This window comes from Myotis nattereri (genome assembly GCF_964212035.1).
Source record: "Myotis nattereri genome assembly, chromosome: 8".
Classification (NCBI taxonomy): Eukaryota; Metazoa; Chordata; class Mammalia; order Chiroptera; family Vespertilionidae; genus Myotis; species Myotis nattereri.
Genome location: NC_138083.1, coordinates 88,395,087 through 88,407,853, shown reverse-complemented (window position 1 = coordinate 88,407,853; position 12,767 = coordinate 88,395,087). Strand labels below are relative to the sequence as shown.

Sequence of the window (12,767 nt, the reverse complement as noted above, 5' to 3'; positions counted from 1 at the left end):
TCCCTTCCTCCCCGGCGCCTCCTTCCCTTGCTCCCTCAGCACCCCGCCACCAATGGTTGCCCAACATGTTCCACATCGACCCCTCGTGGTCAGTGCACATCATAGTGAGCAACTGAACTCCCGTTCTCCCGGTCAAACTCCTGAGGGGACACTTTGCATATTAGCCTTTTATATATATATCTATATCTATATATATCTATATATCTATATATAGATATATATAGATACTATGAGACATAGTTGAAAGAAATTTAAAAAGGATAAAATGGACATAAAGACATTTCATGTTCAGTTATTTCCTCAAAATGTTAAACTCAGAGTTAGCACATGTATGAACCAGTAATTCCACTTCTAAGTATAAGCACAATACATTGATTACACACACACACACGTAAAGCAAAGGTTTATATAGTAGCATCATTCATAGTAACTCAAAAGGTGGAAAATATCCCAGTGCCCATGCATTTGAATGGTTAAACAAAATATAGCCTATCCATAGAATAGAGCATCTGGCAATAAAAAAGAACGCAGTGTTGATACATGCTACAACACAGATGAACCTTGAAAATATGCTAAGTGAAAGAAGCCAGACATAAGAGAGACCGTATAATGTGATGCATTCACTTACATGACATGTTCAGACTCGGAGAGTTTCTGGAGACAGACAGTATATTGTACTTACCGGAGGCGGTCACTTGCTTCAGTACTTGTGTCCATTACACAGATTATTAGCTCAGGAGCTTCCAATGCGGACTCTAATGTCACAAGGCCTGTGTGCAAGTCCTGGGCCCTCCCTTTACGGGGGGGCTTTGGGCAAGTCACTCAACCCCTCTGAGCCTCCCCAAATAGGCTTCAATCATGTTAGGAAAAAGGGAAGTGGTGCCTCGGCATTATTTTTAAATGTGGGGCAATTTTAATTTTATGAAAATTTCCTCCAAATGGCAGATGTATCTCGTAATACTGTGTACGGATTCAATGGATATTACACTGAGGGGACTCAATAAGTAGTAGGCATTGTTATTAGTTTATGTTAAATACATTAATTTAATAGATGAATGCTCTTTAAAGTCTAAATTACAAAACGTTTTGTGTCAATAAAATCTTTAATGAATGCACTCTATTCCCCCCACCACCCCATTTTTTGATTTGGTGGTTAAGCTCTGAACTACCTATATGTAAAGTATTTTTTAAAAAAATATTAGAGTTTCCAGCTTTATAGCTTTTGTTTATGTTTTCCTTTTCTAATCTCAGATTTGCTCTTTCCTGCAGATTTATTGTCCAAATAAAATTAAGACGTGAAAGCAGCTGAGAAGGCTCAATGAACCTACACTGGGAACTACATCCCTTTCCAAAATAAGCTCCTTTTTCCTTCTACTTGAGGCACCTCGGGCGTGCGCACGTGTGTGTGTGTGTGTGTGTGTGTGTGTGTGTGTGTGTGCGCGTGCGCGCGCGCGTGCACGTACACGTGTGTTTTAAGCTGGAGGCAACTGATAGAAACTGGAGCTCAGGGGCCTGTCCTTGGAGGACCTTTGGTTGTGAGCAGGCCTGGGAGCCCCCCTCCCAGCAGAGTGGCCCCTGCTGAGACGCACCGCAGCTTCCTAATCCTGTGCAGGTACTGACACTAAAATGCAACACCCCCCACTCCCCGCCCCCGCCAAATCTAGTAAAAGCCCACCAAGCCCAGTCAACTTTTAGAATTCAAATTAGTCTTCGTTTTTCAGGCATTTTCAGTGGAAAGAGAGGGAAATATCAGTTCTCACCTATACTAACATTTCAAATACAAGACGGCAGAGTTTTTGCTGAAACTCACCAATTTTACATCTGTATCTACTTGGCCTCCTGCTGAAAAATCCCAGCTTGCACCGACTCCACATAATTATAAGTTTGCTTTGAACCACAACACACAGACATCAGCACCAGGATACTAAAGTGGTTGCTGGAATAACCTCAGGTTGGGTGCACGCCGGCACGCTGTGGAGCGTGAGTTCTGAGGTCACTGGGAGAAGTCCCTTCCTCTCTGAGGTGATGCCAACCACTCACTTAAACGGATGAGGTTCATTCGCATCGTTTCCCCTCAATATTAGAGATTCTTAGTCAATTTCATTCCTAATTATATAAATACATAAGCTGTTCCAAAGTTAAATTTACCAAACCAAGTATAGAAACAAGTGCAAGCAGAGAATTCTGCCTTATATTCCTTTCACCGGTATCATTCTCTCTCATCCCTGCCTCTATGTAACTTTTCAAGATACTTTATAAGTCCTTCTTGAATGAATATTGGCACACAGACTTCTTATCACCTGGCGCATATAAAGATGTTTTTCTTTACTTTTTACAGCTGCATGCTACCCGTGCTGGGATGCACTGTAACCGGAGGGTCCTGGGTATAAGGAAGGACTGTGTATGCATTTTTCATCAAGTCAGTCAAGTTCCTGGGCCTCAAATTTCGAAATTAAAAACTTCAAACATTAAGAAAATGTGTCATTATTCTTAAAGAATAGTACATAACAACTTTGGGGGGAGAATGTAAAACTATTTGTCTTAAAAGGCTATTTCTCTGGTTGAGAATTATTTCCGGTATAAGAACAGCAATCCTGTGCTACGACTTCCAGAAACAGCAACGAACAGGGGGCATCCTTGTAGCGAGATGGATGTTCTGTATTAAACGGTCTTGTGTTTAGCAGGCTGGCACGGACTGTTGCTTTAACAAAATCCTCATTTTCTTCTCTCGGGTTCACAGAATTGACTACCTCCAATGGACATAAAAATCATAGCCTATAATAGACTCACCGCTACTGGAGGCGTCACTCAGGCTCAGCAGCCCCCCTCCGAGGCCTCGGTAACTATGGTAGCTGTAGGTCCCGTTGCCGTTGATGTACAGCACCTCCTGGGAGCCGGACACCGCGGAGGCCGCGTGCGTGGCCGGGGCCGCCTCCGGTTTGCTCTGCTTGTCGGCTGGCGCGGACTTGTCCTGCAATGACAACAGTCCGTTAGCTACCGAGCCCCGTGCGGTTTGACCGCGAGCAGGACTGTCTTATTCTTACCCACATGTCTGCACTGAACAAGGAAAAAAACAAGCCGAGTCCCTAGGCCAGTGATGGCGAACCTTTTGAGCTCGGCGTGTCAGCATTTTGAAAAACCCTAACTTAAACTCTGGTGCCGTGTCACATATAGAAATGTTTTGATCTTTGCAACCATAGTAAAACAAAGACTTATGTTTTTTATATTTATTGTATATTTAAATGACATTTAACAAAAATCAACCAAAAAATAAAAAGAGTTTGCATGTCACCTCTGACACGCGTGTCATTGGTTCGCCATCACTGGCCCTAGGAAGTCAGCACCATGCACATTTTCAACAACTTTGCTAAAAACTGGAAAAAAAAAAGAAAGCAAAGCAACAACGTGAGATGCCATTGGAGATGGAGCAACTCCTGATTTCCAACTGAATTTCAATGTCTGAAGAGAGTCGTTCACAATAGCCAAGAGGTGGAAGGAGCTACATGTCCACGGACAGACGGATAAAGACCTGGTAGAGAAACACAATGGGACAGCAGCCGGCCTTGAGGAAAGAGGGAAACCTGGTCACAGCCGACAACACGGATGAACCTGAGGACACAAAGCTGAGGGAGATAAGCCAGTCACAAAAAGAGGAACCTTGCATGGCTCCACTTATATGAGGATCTCAAGTAGTCAAACTCAGAGAGAGAGAAAGTAGACAGGAGGTTTCAAGGGGCTGGGCCGGGGTGGTGGGGAGTCGTTCACGGGCTAGACTCTCAGCCACGCACCCTTCCTATGACCCAGACCAGCAGCTCCGGGTGCTGTGCTCTCCCTCGGAAAACCACTGGGAAGTACCACGAACACCGCTGGGCGCTCAGGTCTTCTTGCTGTAAAGACCTGTCTGTGGTCACTGACTCAGAGAAGAATATCCTGTACTGCAAAGCGATTTGGAGGCCCTTGGCAAGGGGCTGGCCTCAAACAATTCCACCAACAGTGTAACCTCCCCGTTTGCTGATTGAAAAGAACTTGGGCAGCATAATAGAATTTCAGTTCCTAGTCTGGGGAAATCGGTGGCTCTTCTGAAACATACCAGCCTACTTTCCTGTGATAAGAAAATGACAAAACAAATACACTCACACGAAGAGTTTCTTAATGATAAGCAGAAAGTGAAAAGGCATTGTCCCCACCATATTTTCTCATTGGTTTTTTTGTATAATAGAATGTGTATTGTTAAACATAAACACATTATACTTAAAATCTACCTCAGTCTTTCATTATTAACTGTTATTTCAAGCCATTGTAACTTCACTGAACACATAATTGATTCCATTAATAATCACAAAAGGCCTTGTAGGGAGTCATTTGTACTTAAAAATGTACATTATTAAGGTTCTTGGCAGCCCACTATACGTAGAGAAATACAACACATGAAAATTCCAATAAAATCTAGTCTGCATTGTCTTGAGGAAAAGTTTAATGTGAAGTTAATTAATGCTTTTCTTTTGAATGATCACTAATATTGGTTTCAAAGAAGCACAGATTTTAATGGCATAAAAAATAAATACCTCCTGAAGTCAAATGTTACCTCAGTAAGAACTTTTTAATAATTGCTAGTTCCCAAAGTCTTAAAATGACAGCTTGCCCCTGGGTTGCTGTGAAGATTATTTTCAAAAGAGGCTGATATTAATATGTTACAATACTGTATGTCTAGGCAATTTAATCAAACAGAAAAATTTCTATCCCAGCTTTTTTTTTTTTATTAAAAAATATATTTTATTGATTTTTTACAGAGAGGAAGGGAGAGAGATAGAGAGTCAGAAACACTGATGAGAGAGAAACATCGATCAGCCGCCTCCTGCACATCTCCCACTGGGGATGTGCCCGCAACCCAGGTACATGCCCCTGACCAGAATCGAACCCGGGACCCTTGAGTCCGCAGGCCGACGCTCTATCCACTGAGCCAAACCGGTTTCGGCTCTATCCTAGCTTTTATGAGACGAATTTCAAATCTTCTTTTAAAAATTCCAGAACAATAAGGTAGCCTGAATGACCTCCAGAAGTGCACTAGATAATACAGATCATTTTCATTCCGATTTCATTGATTAAAAATATACAATAGATTAAGCAGGGGTGGGGAATCGTTTTTTTCTGCCAAGGACCATTTGGATATTCATAACATTACTCGCAGGTCATACAAAATTATCAATTTAAAAATTTAAAAATTAGCCTGCAATATGTGGTCAGATATTTAATTAACTCACCCCTAACGCCTTGGCAGGGCCAGACCAAATGATTTCTCGGGCCTTATATAACCCACACACTGGATGTTCCCCACCCCTGGATTAAAGAAACACTTATGGTGCCCGAGCTGGTGTGGCTCAGTGGATAGAGCATTGGCCTGCAGACTGAAGGGTCCCAGGTTGTGGGCTCGATCCCTAGTAGGCTGGCAGCCGATCAATGATTCTTTCATCAATGATTTTTTTCTCTCTCCCTCTCCCTTCCTGAATCAATAAAAAATATATTTTTAAAAAAGAAACACTACGGTGACTTCTATAATTAGGCTCTGGCCTTATCAATAAATACACCCTTCAAGGTTCACCCATGTTGTTGCAAAGGCAAGATTTCACCGTTTATGGCTGAGTAGTATTCCATTGTGTGTGTGTGTGTATGCACATCTTTTTTATCATTCATCCATTAATGGACACTTCGGTTGTCTTCATTCCTTGGATTAAGAGGATATTATGCTTAGTGAAATAAGTCAGATGGAAAAAGACAAATCCCTATGATTTCACTCACTCAGATGTGAAATATAAAAACAAAACAAAAACAGACTTATTGAGGCACACAACAGATTTGTGGTTACTGGAGGGGAAGAGGGTGGGGGAGGGCAAAGCCAATAAAGGTGTATAGTGGCAGAGGGAAGCTAGACATTTGGTGGTGAGCAGGATGCAGTACATACCCTGATGGTTGGTAATGCTGCATGCATAAAGCTTACATGATTCCATAAATTAATTTTTAAAAATTAAATATATCATATATATATATATATATATATATTATGTATTTCATATTTTTTAAATGGGCAAATAGGATGGGTGATTACTTACAGATGTGGGCAGGAATGAAAATGGTTTGGATGAGTAAACACTGTCTACTCGCGACCCACCCATGAACACACTGTTTGAGAGGCTGGTCAGTATTCCCTTGTACTCGACCCACAGAAACTGGACGGAGGCAGACTGAAGTTTGCTGAACCTCATCTGCTACTTGGGTTACACAGGTGGTGTTCCTAACCCACCGAAATGCCTAAGGAATCCTTCACTCAAGTATCTTAGACAAGTTTTGTTGCTGTTGTTGTTAATGAGATTTGCTTGATTCCACTCAACTTTCTGAAAGTAGGTTTCCAAAAAGTTAAAATGGGAAGAGTAGAGAGTATTTCCAAAGATCTCTACTCTTTCTTAGACTTTACCTCTACCATCTACTGACGTTTTCATTAGCTTTTCTCTGTCTACAAAGCTAATCAAAACAATAATCTTACTGCTAGATTCAATAATCCAGTTACCTTTCTTCTGCTTGCCTTTTACTTGCATTGTTACAGCAATTGGAGTTTGCAAGGCATCAAGCTCCACGGAGTTTGCCTCACTGTCAAATTACATTTTTAGTTCATGATTGAGCTGGTCAGGGCACTAGGGACCCACCTTTTAAAAGTAAAGAAACATGCAGAGGCCTCAGATCAGCTTATCAATGCAAAATAGGAAACCCATGGATGATGCTGGCATCATTCGCCTGAACTGTCTAGAGCAGTGTTTCTCAACCTTCCTAATGCCACGACCCTTCAGTACAGTTCCTCATGTTGTGGTGACCCCCAATTTCATTGTTACAAATTGAACATAATTAAAGCATAGTGATGAATCACAAAAACAGTATGTAATTATATATGTGCTTTCCGATGGTCTTAGGCGACCCCTGTGAAAGGATCATTTGACCCCCAAAGGGGTCGCGACCCACAGGCTGAGAACCGCTGGTCTAGAAGATTGTTACTGGACGTCTCCTGCCTTTACATGTTCTTTGTAGTCCATGTAACAGAGCATTTTTACTTAAGTGAGTGCTCTGAACTTCTCCTTCGCTCTATTAGCATAGATGGGCTGAGGGAGTGCAATATGCTTCACGTATAAATTGCTGGAAAACGTGTCTACTTTCTAAAAGCTTCTCTTCTTCCATTGACAGTAATTGTTCCAGAACTAAGCACATCGCTATGCGTTTCCAGGGAAATTCATAAAAGATCAGGGAGAATCAGAGGTCCCATTCAGACTGCTTTCCTAGGAAAAAAACTGCATGCACTCAAAGTAAGTGTGCTGATTACCTAGGATAATGAGAGGTGACTTGTGATGCCATCAAACACACACACACACACACACACACACACTCACACACACACTCAGATATGTAATAACACTCAGGAAGTAATTCCTTTCATATAGTCGGAAGCACTCCGTACAGCCTCCTGCAATTGCTGGCCCCACAAATGATTAAAACGCCAACACAGAAGATACGTCCTTGCAAAGATGCTCCCAAACCCACTAAGATAAGAAGGACAGGCACGTTTTGTCTAAATCCAAGAAACCATGATCAGATTTGAAATAACATTTGGTTTCTGACTCGAGAAACCAAAATCCCCAAGGCACAGCTGTTATCCAGAGTTTTATCAAAATCTCGGAAGAACAGGTCATGTTGACAAACTCTCCTTGCAGCAATATTTTCACACACACATACTCACATGACTTTATAAACAGTAAAGCTTTGAGTACTGTTGCCTTAAAGAAAATTACAAAATAAGTAGGGTCTCCAACTCAAATATGTGTAAAAGAATGGCTGGCAAGAAGTCACCACGTTCACTGCAAAGTTACCTACTCTGACATTCTTCCTGGGGGGCATAACGTTTTATTATTAAAAAATAAAAGTAGAGACTTAGCACCTTTAAATTGCCATTTTAAATGTAATACTCTGCCATTTAGCTATTGACCAAAAAAAAATCTAATTTAAAAAGTAAATGTCTTTTTCTATAGGTCTCTAACATGCAATTTTGAGTTCCTTTATTGATAAAACCAAAATGAAAATTTAAAAGTACGGTTTCTTTGAGGTTCTAAAATCTGATTACAGATATAAACTTTTTGGAAATAATTTTATATGCACATCATAGTATTTTCCCCTCAGAAAAAGCGTTCAGTTTTATTTAATACTGACATCAAAGGGAAGTCAGATATCCCCTCCCTGCCCCACACCCTTCCTTCAAACGGAACATCACTGTGGAAACGAGAGAAGTGGAAATTTTGACGACAATCAGAGGATTCCTCAGCAGCTTACATATCTCAAGTCATAAGTTACTAGCATTTGATCTGAGAATATTCAAAATAAATGTGTGCGCTTCCTTTTTTTTCATTTTCATTAACCTTCAAACCCTTTTTGTGGTTTGGAGAGACTGAGGAAAAGAAAAAGAAACAAACTCATGGACACCAACAACAGTGTGGTGATGGCTGGAGGGAGCGTGCTGGGGAGGCAGAGAGGGTAGCGGGGGATAAATGGAGTTGGAAGGCGGCCTGACTGGGCGTGGGGAATGCGCAGTACAGTGTACAGCTGTGTTGTGGAACCGTGTACCTGAAACTTGTACAATTTTGTCAACCAGTGTCACCCCAATACATTCTTTCAGTTTTAATAAAGTCTTTCCATTTTAATACACAATGCCAAATTGGTATCTTTAACATTAAACTTTAACATACAGGGTGAAAATAGGTTTACAGTTCGCATGGAAAACACAACAATTAATGAATGATAATACAAGAATAAACTCTGTGTTTTGTGTATTCACAACTGTAAACCTACTTTTCCCCCACCCTGTATTTTAGGTATAAGAAATATGTTATTCTAATCATATATATATATATATATATATATATATATATATATATATATATTTTAAATCTACATTTAGAAGAGTTTAAAACATCTTTGAAACCACCCCTCTATTTGCCATTGGGCTGTACTGGTTTTTGTAAAAAGTCCTGAAATCCTTTTTGAATCCCCTTTACAACATTCTCTCTTGGTGATTCTGGCCTGCCCGGTTTCTGGTAGTAACTGTACATCCGTTCCTCCCGATTCCTCCTTCCACTCCCAGCCTTCCCTCTGCGGCTCGTGCCTGAATTTCCTATTGCTCGGGCGTGTCAAGTTTAACATTTTGAAACTGAATGTATCTTCTCTTTCTTCCAGATACCCGTTGAAAAATGTTTAATTAAAAGGCAAAACAATACCTGTTTTAGCACCAGCGTTTCTGGTCCTGGTCAGCACGTCATGCCAAGGTTTTTCCTCTCTCGCTCTGGACACCCCGTCCTCTCAGCTCCATCTCGGAAGCTGCCTCCTCTCAAATCCATCACTTATCATGTCGGTGTCTCTTTAAAATCTTAGATTTCCTTTCTCCCCTGGAGATGAAAACCCAACGTTCCTGACATCCAAAGCTCCTCAGAGTTTGAGATCAATCTCGCCACCACACTTTCCGCCACTTTCTCTCGCGCGCTCCATCCTCTGATCATAAACTAAACTGAAAAATAAAACCTGGCCACTGTAGTTTTCGGAGCCGCCTGAGCTGCCCTGTCTGTGCACCAGTGAGCAGTAAGTTTCTCATTATTGTACGTGTTCTATCCTACCAGGATATTTTGTCATTTAATTTTTAGTCTTCAGAATTTTAGCACATGTATGTAATATTAAAAACAAACTACATTTTTTCTTAAAAGTTTTCTTTTATCATTTTTTTGTTCTTTTTGTGTGAAATAAAAAAGTATTATTTAGATAAAGCAGGCTTAGAAATGGCTTTCATAAAAAGTAACGGGAAATATGGAAATATGGTATTTTCCTGTTTCACGTCCTTACTAACTTAAATTTCAGATTGACAAAAGGTCTTTCTTGCTAAATCTCTAATCTATCCTCTAGTCCAGTGATGGCGAACCTTTTGAGCTCGGCGTGTCAGCATTTTGAGAAACCCTTACTTAACTCTGGTGCCGTGTCACATATAGAAATTTTTTGATATTTGCAACCATAGTAAAACAAAGACTTATATTTTTGATATTTATTTTATATATTTAAATGCCATTTAACAAAGAAAAATCAACCAAAAAAATGAGTTTGCGTGTCACCTCTGACACGTGTGTCATAGGTTCGCCATCACTGCTCTAGAGGGCCTAAAAAAAAAAAATACATAACACAAAAACCAACCAAACAAACAAAGAAGAAGCAGGGCACCTATATGAAATTCCTATCTCTCTTCTCTGGTATACAATTATTTTTATGAAAATATGCAAGAAAACCACATAGGGAATAAAAGGTAACCGATGAGAGAAAAATAACTCGACTGTATATACATTAGTTCTTTAGTTTTCAGATTGCTATAGATCAAGCATGTCAAACTCGCACCAGCGGGCCACACGCCTTGTTTGACATGCTTGCTACAGATAAAATACCTCGAGCTAAATATCCTATTGAAGATGGGGAGGCTAAACAGTGCCAACACCACTACATTCTAACAATTAGTAAATTCCCTCCAAGCAAGATTCTAACCATGATAGTTATAGCCATATATCTTTAGCCATAAAACATTGCAGCTGACTAAAAATTCAGAAGAAATGCTTTGTATGTTAAACTTTGAGAGGCATAGTGGAAGTTGATAAGACTTTTTAGAGCAGTTCACCATTAGCTGTTACATAAAGATCCTATTAACACGGTGATGTCAGCAGATTAAGGCTAATACCCACATAATGGTTATCTAGAGTATGATGCTGGGCAGCAAGAGATACATTATTTTATCTACAATGTAATCAAATCTGTGATCCATAAAGGGGATTTATAAAGGGATTTAATTAGTTTCTTCTGGGTCATGACTGATAACAAAGCTACATGTTTAATTTATGTTGTCCACATAATATGTCTATATTATTGATTAATGCTCAACTAAACTCACGGGTATTAACCTGTTTTGACTAACATTTTCATTCAAATCAAGTAAAAAATAATGCATGCCACTTTAAAAGATAAAATAAGAGAAACAAACTGACTTTCTTTTCACGTCCATGGCTATGTTTTCCCAAAGCACAAGGTCAGGCTACAATTTATGTTAAAATGATGGTTGGATACATTGCCACAGATTGCTATAGAAGCGTAAGTCAACAAAACTCAGGGCGAGTACTTTAAACGTGACTTCTCAGATCCTATTTATTTACTCCAGATGTCAGTTACCCTGAATCCAATGATGCGGATGTAATAACCTAGTTATCAATAAGAGAAAATGAGCCAAGGGAATGCCAGATTTTACAGACGTGCCATCGGTGCAGCGTGGCCAGAAAGCTGCAATCTACAAGCATGCCCAGTAAAGTCTGGGTGGTGCTGGGGAGGTTCTTTCCTGTAAGTCACACTGGGAACAGGTCAGTGGCCAAAGTAGGTGTGGCCACCACATGCTCAGAGATTTGAGATACATAAGCTCTCTTGGTTCTCTTGGGACTCCTGTTGTGGGGGGCACGCTCCCTCGGCTCCCCTGCATCTGCCCACACGGCTCAGAGCCTGATGGACCCACACACTGGACTGCTGGACGGGAACTAGCCAGATGCTCTGCCGGACCAGCTCCCCATGAGAGGGATGCTCCGGACACTGGCTCTGCTTCCGGCCCAACTGAATTGCCAGCTGCAGCACTTCCAGGACTGGGTTAAGGGAAATGAGACTTTGCCAACATAGGGGTGCAATTCCACATAAATAAAGCTTCCTACCCCATCTCATCCTCCCGTGAGGGCCTCCAGAAATGCTGATTTCAGCGGTACCCCAAAAACCTCACCCCCACTAGCAGCGGAGAAGTCCCACCCATCTATCCGATGACGCTTCTGAGTATGGTCTTGAGAGTTTTCACTTTGGACTTAAAGAAGATTAGGCTGAACTGGCCGACAGACACTTGAAAAATAAAAGTTAAAAAAAAAAGTTGGTCATGGCTATTTTCGTCCTTTTCATTTCCTTTTGAGCAAGGCTAGATACTTGACTAACGATGCTGTTTCAACGCCGATGTTGGGAGGTAATCATAGACGGTTTCAAAATGAGAAGCAGGTGAGACGGCCTGGTTGCCGGAGCAAAGGAAGGACTCCTCCCCACGGTCACACCAACACTGAGCTCCTTCTGCTGGCCATTATGATCAATCATTCAGCAAACGTGAGTCCACCTGAGCTGTACGCCTTGCAGGAGCCCTATAGCTGAGATCTGAATTCCTACACGTTGGAATAAAAGCTTATGGATTATTCTAATTTGGTTTCAACTGGGCATAAAAATTACCCAACCATTCTGAGTTTTCAAGTATATTAATTATGAAATAGTCAAATTAAGGTAATTATAAAAGCCATGAAAATGGTGAGGCTCGAATCGCAGAGTGATAATGCTTTTACATTAATGTGAAATTAAGTTTTAAAGGGAACATGCATCAGACAACGGGAAGTAATCTAACAATAAATAACCTTGCGATGAATTTAAAACACATTGCTTACGCCTGACCACATGTGGGTGTTACATGAATACAGACGTAAACGCTCTGCTGTTAAAAATGCTCCCCTCACCAGTCCTGCTTCTGTTACTCACAACTTAGTTATGTGAAGTGCTCCTGTTTAGCACGGTGACTGTGGGGGTAGGGTATGTAGAATATGTAGAAAGAGAAATACCACTGTTGGCATATTTCTTCATAGATCAGATAT

At 40.8% G+C, this 12,767-nt stretch overlaps 1 protein-coding gene across 7 annotated transcripts in view; it reads right to left on the bottom strand.

Annotated features, from left to right (window-relative positions):
- NOL4 (nucleolar protein 4) overlaps positions 1–12,767 on the bottom strand; it is a 211,946-nt gene that overhangs the window by 17,471 nt on the left and 181,708 nt on the right. For all 7 annotated transcript variants that reach the window (XM_081097326.1, XM_081097325.1, XM_081097331.1 and 4 more), the window contains one exon: positions 2,791–2,971. In XM_081097326.1, coding sequence (XP_080953452.1) covers positions 2,791–2,971 — 181 coding nt within the window. The remainder of the gene's footprint in view (positions 1–2,790; positions 2,972–12,767) is intronic.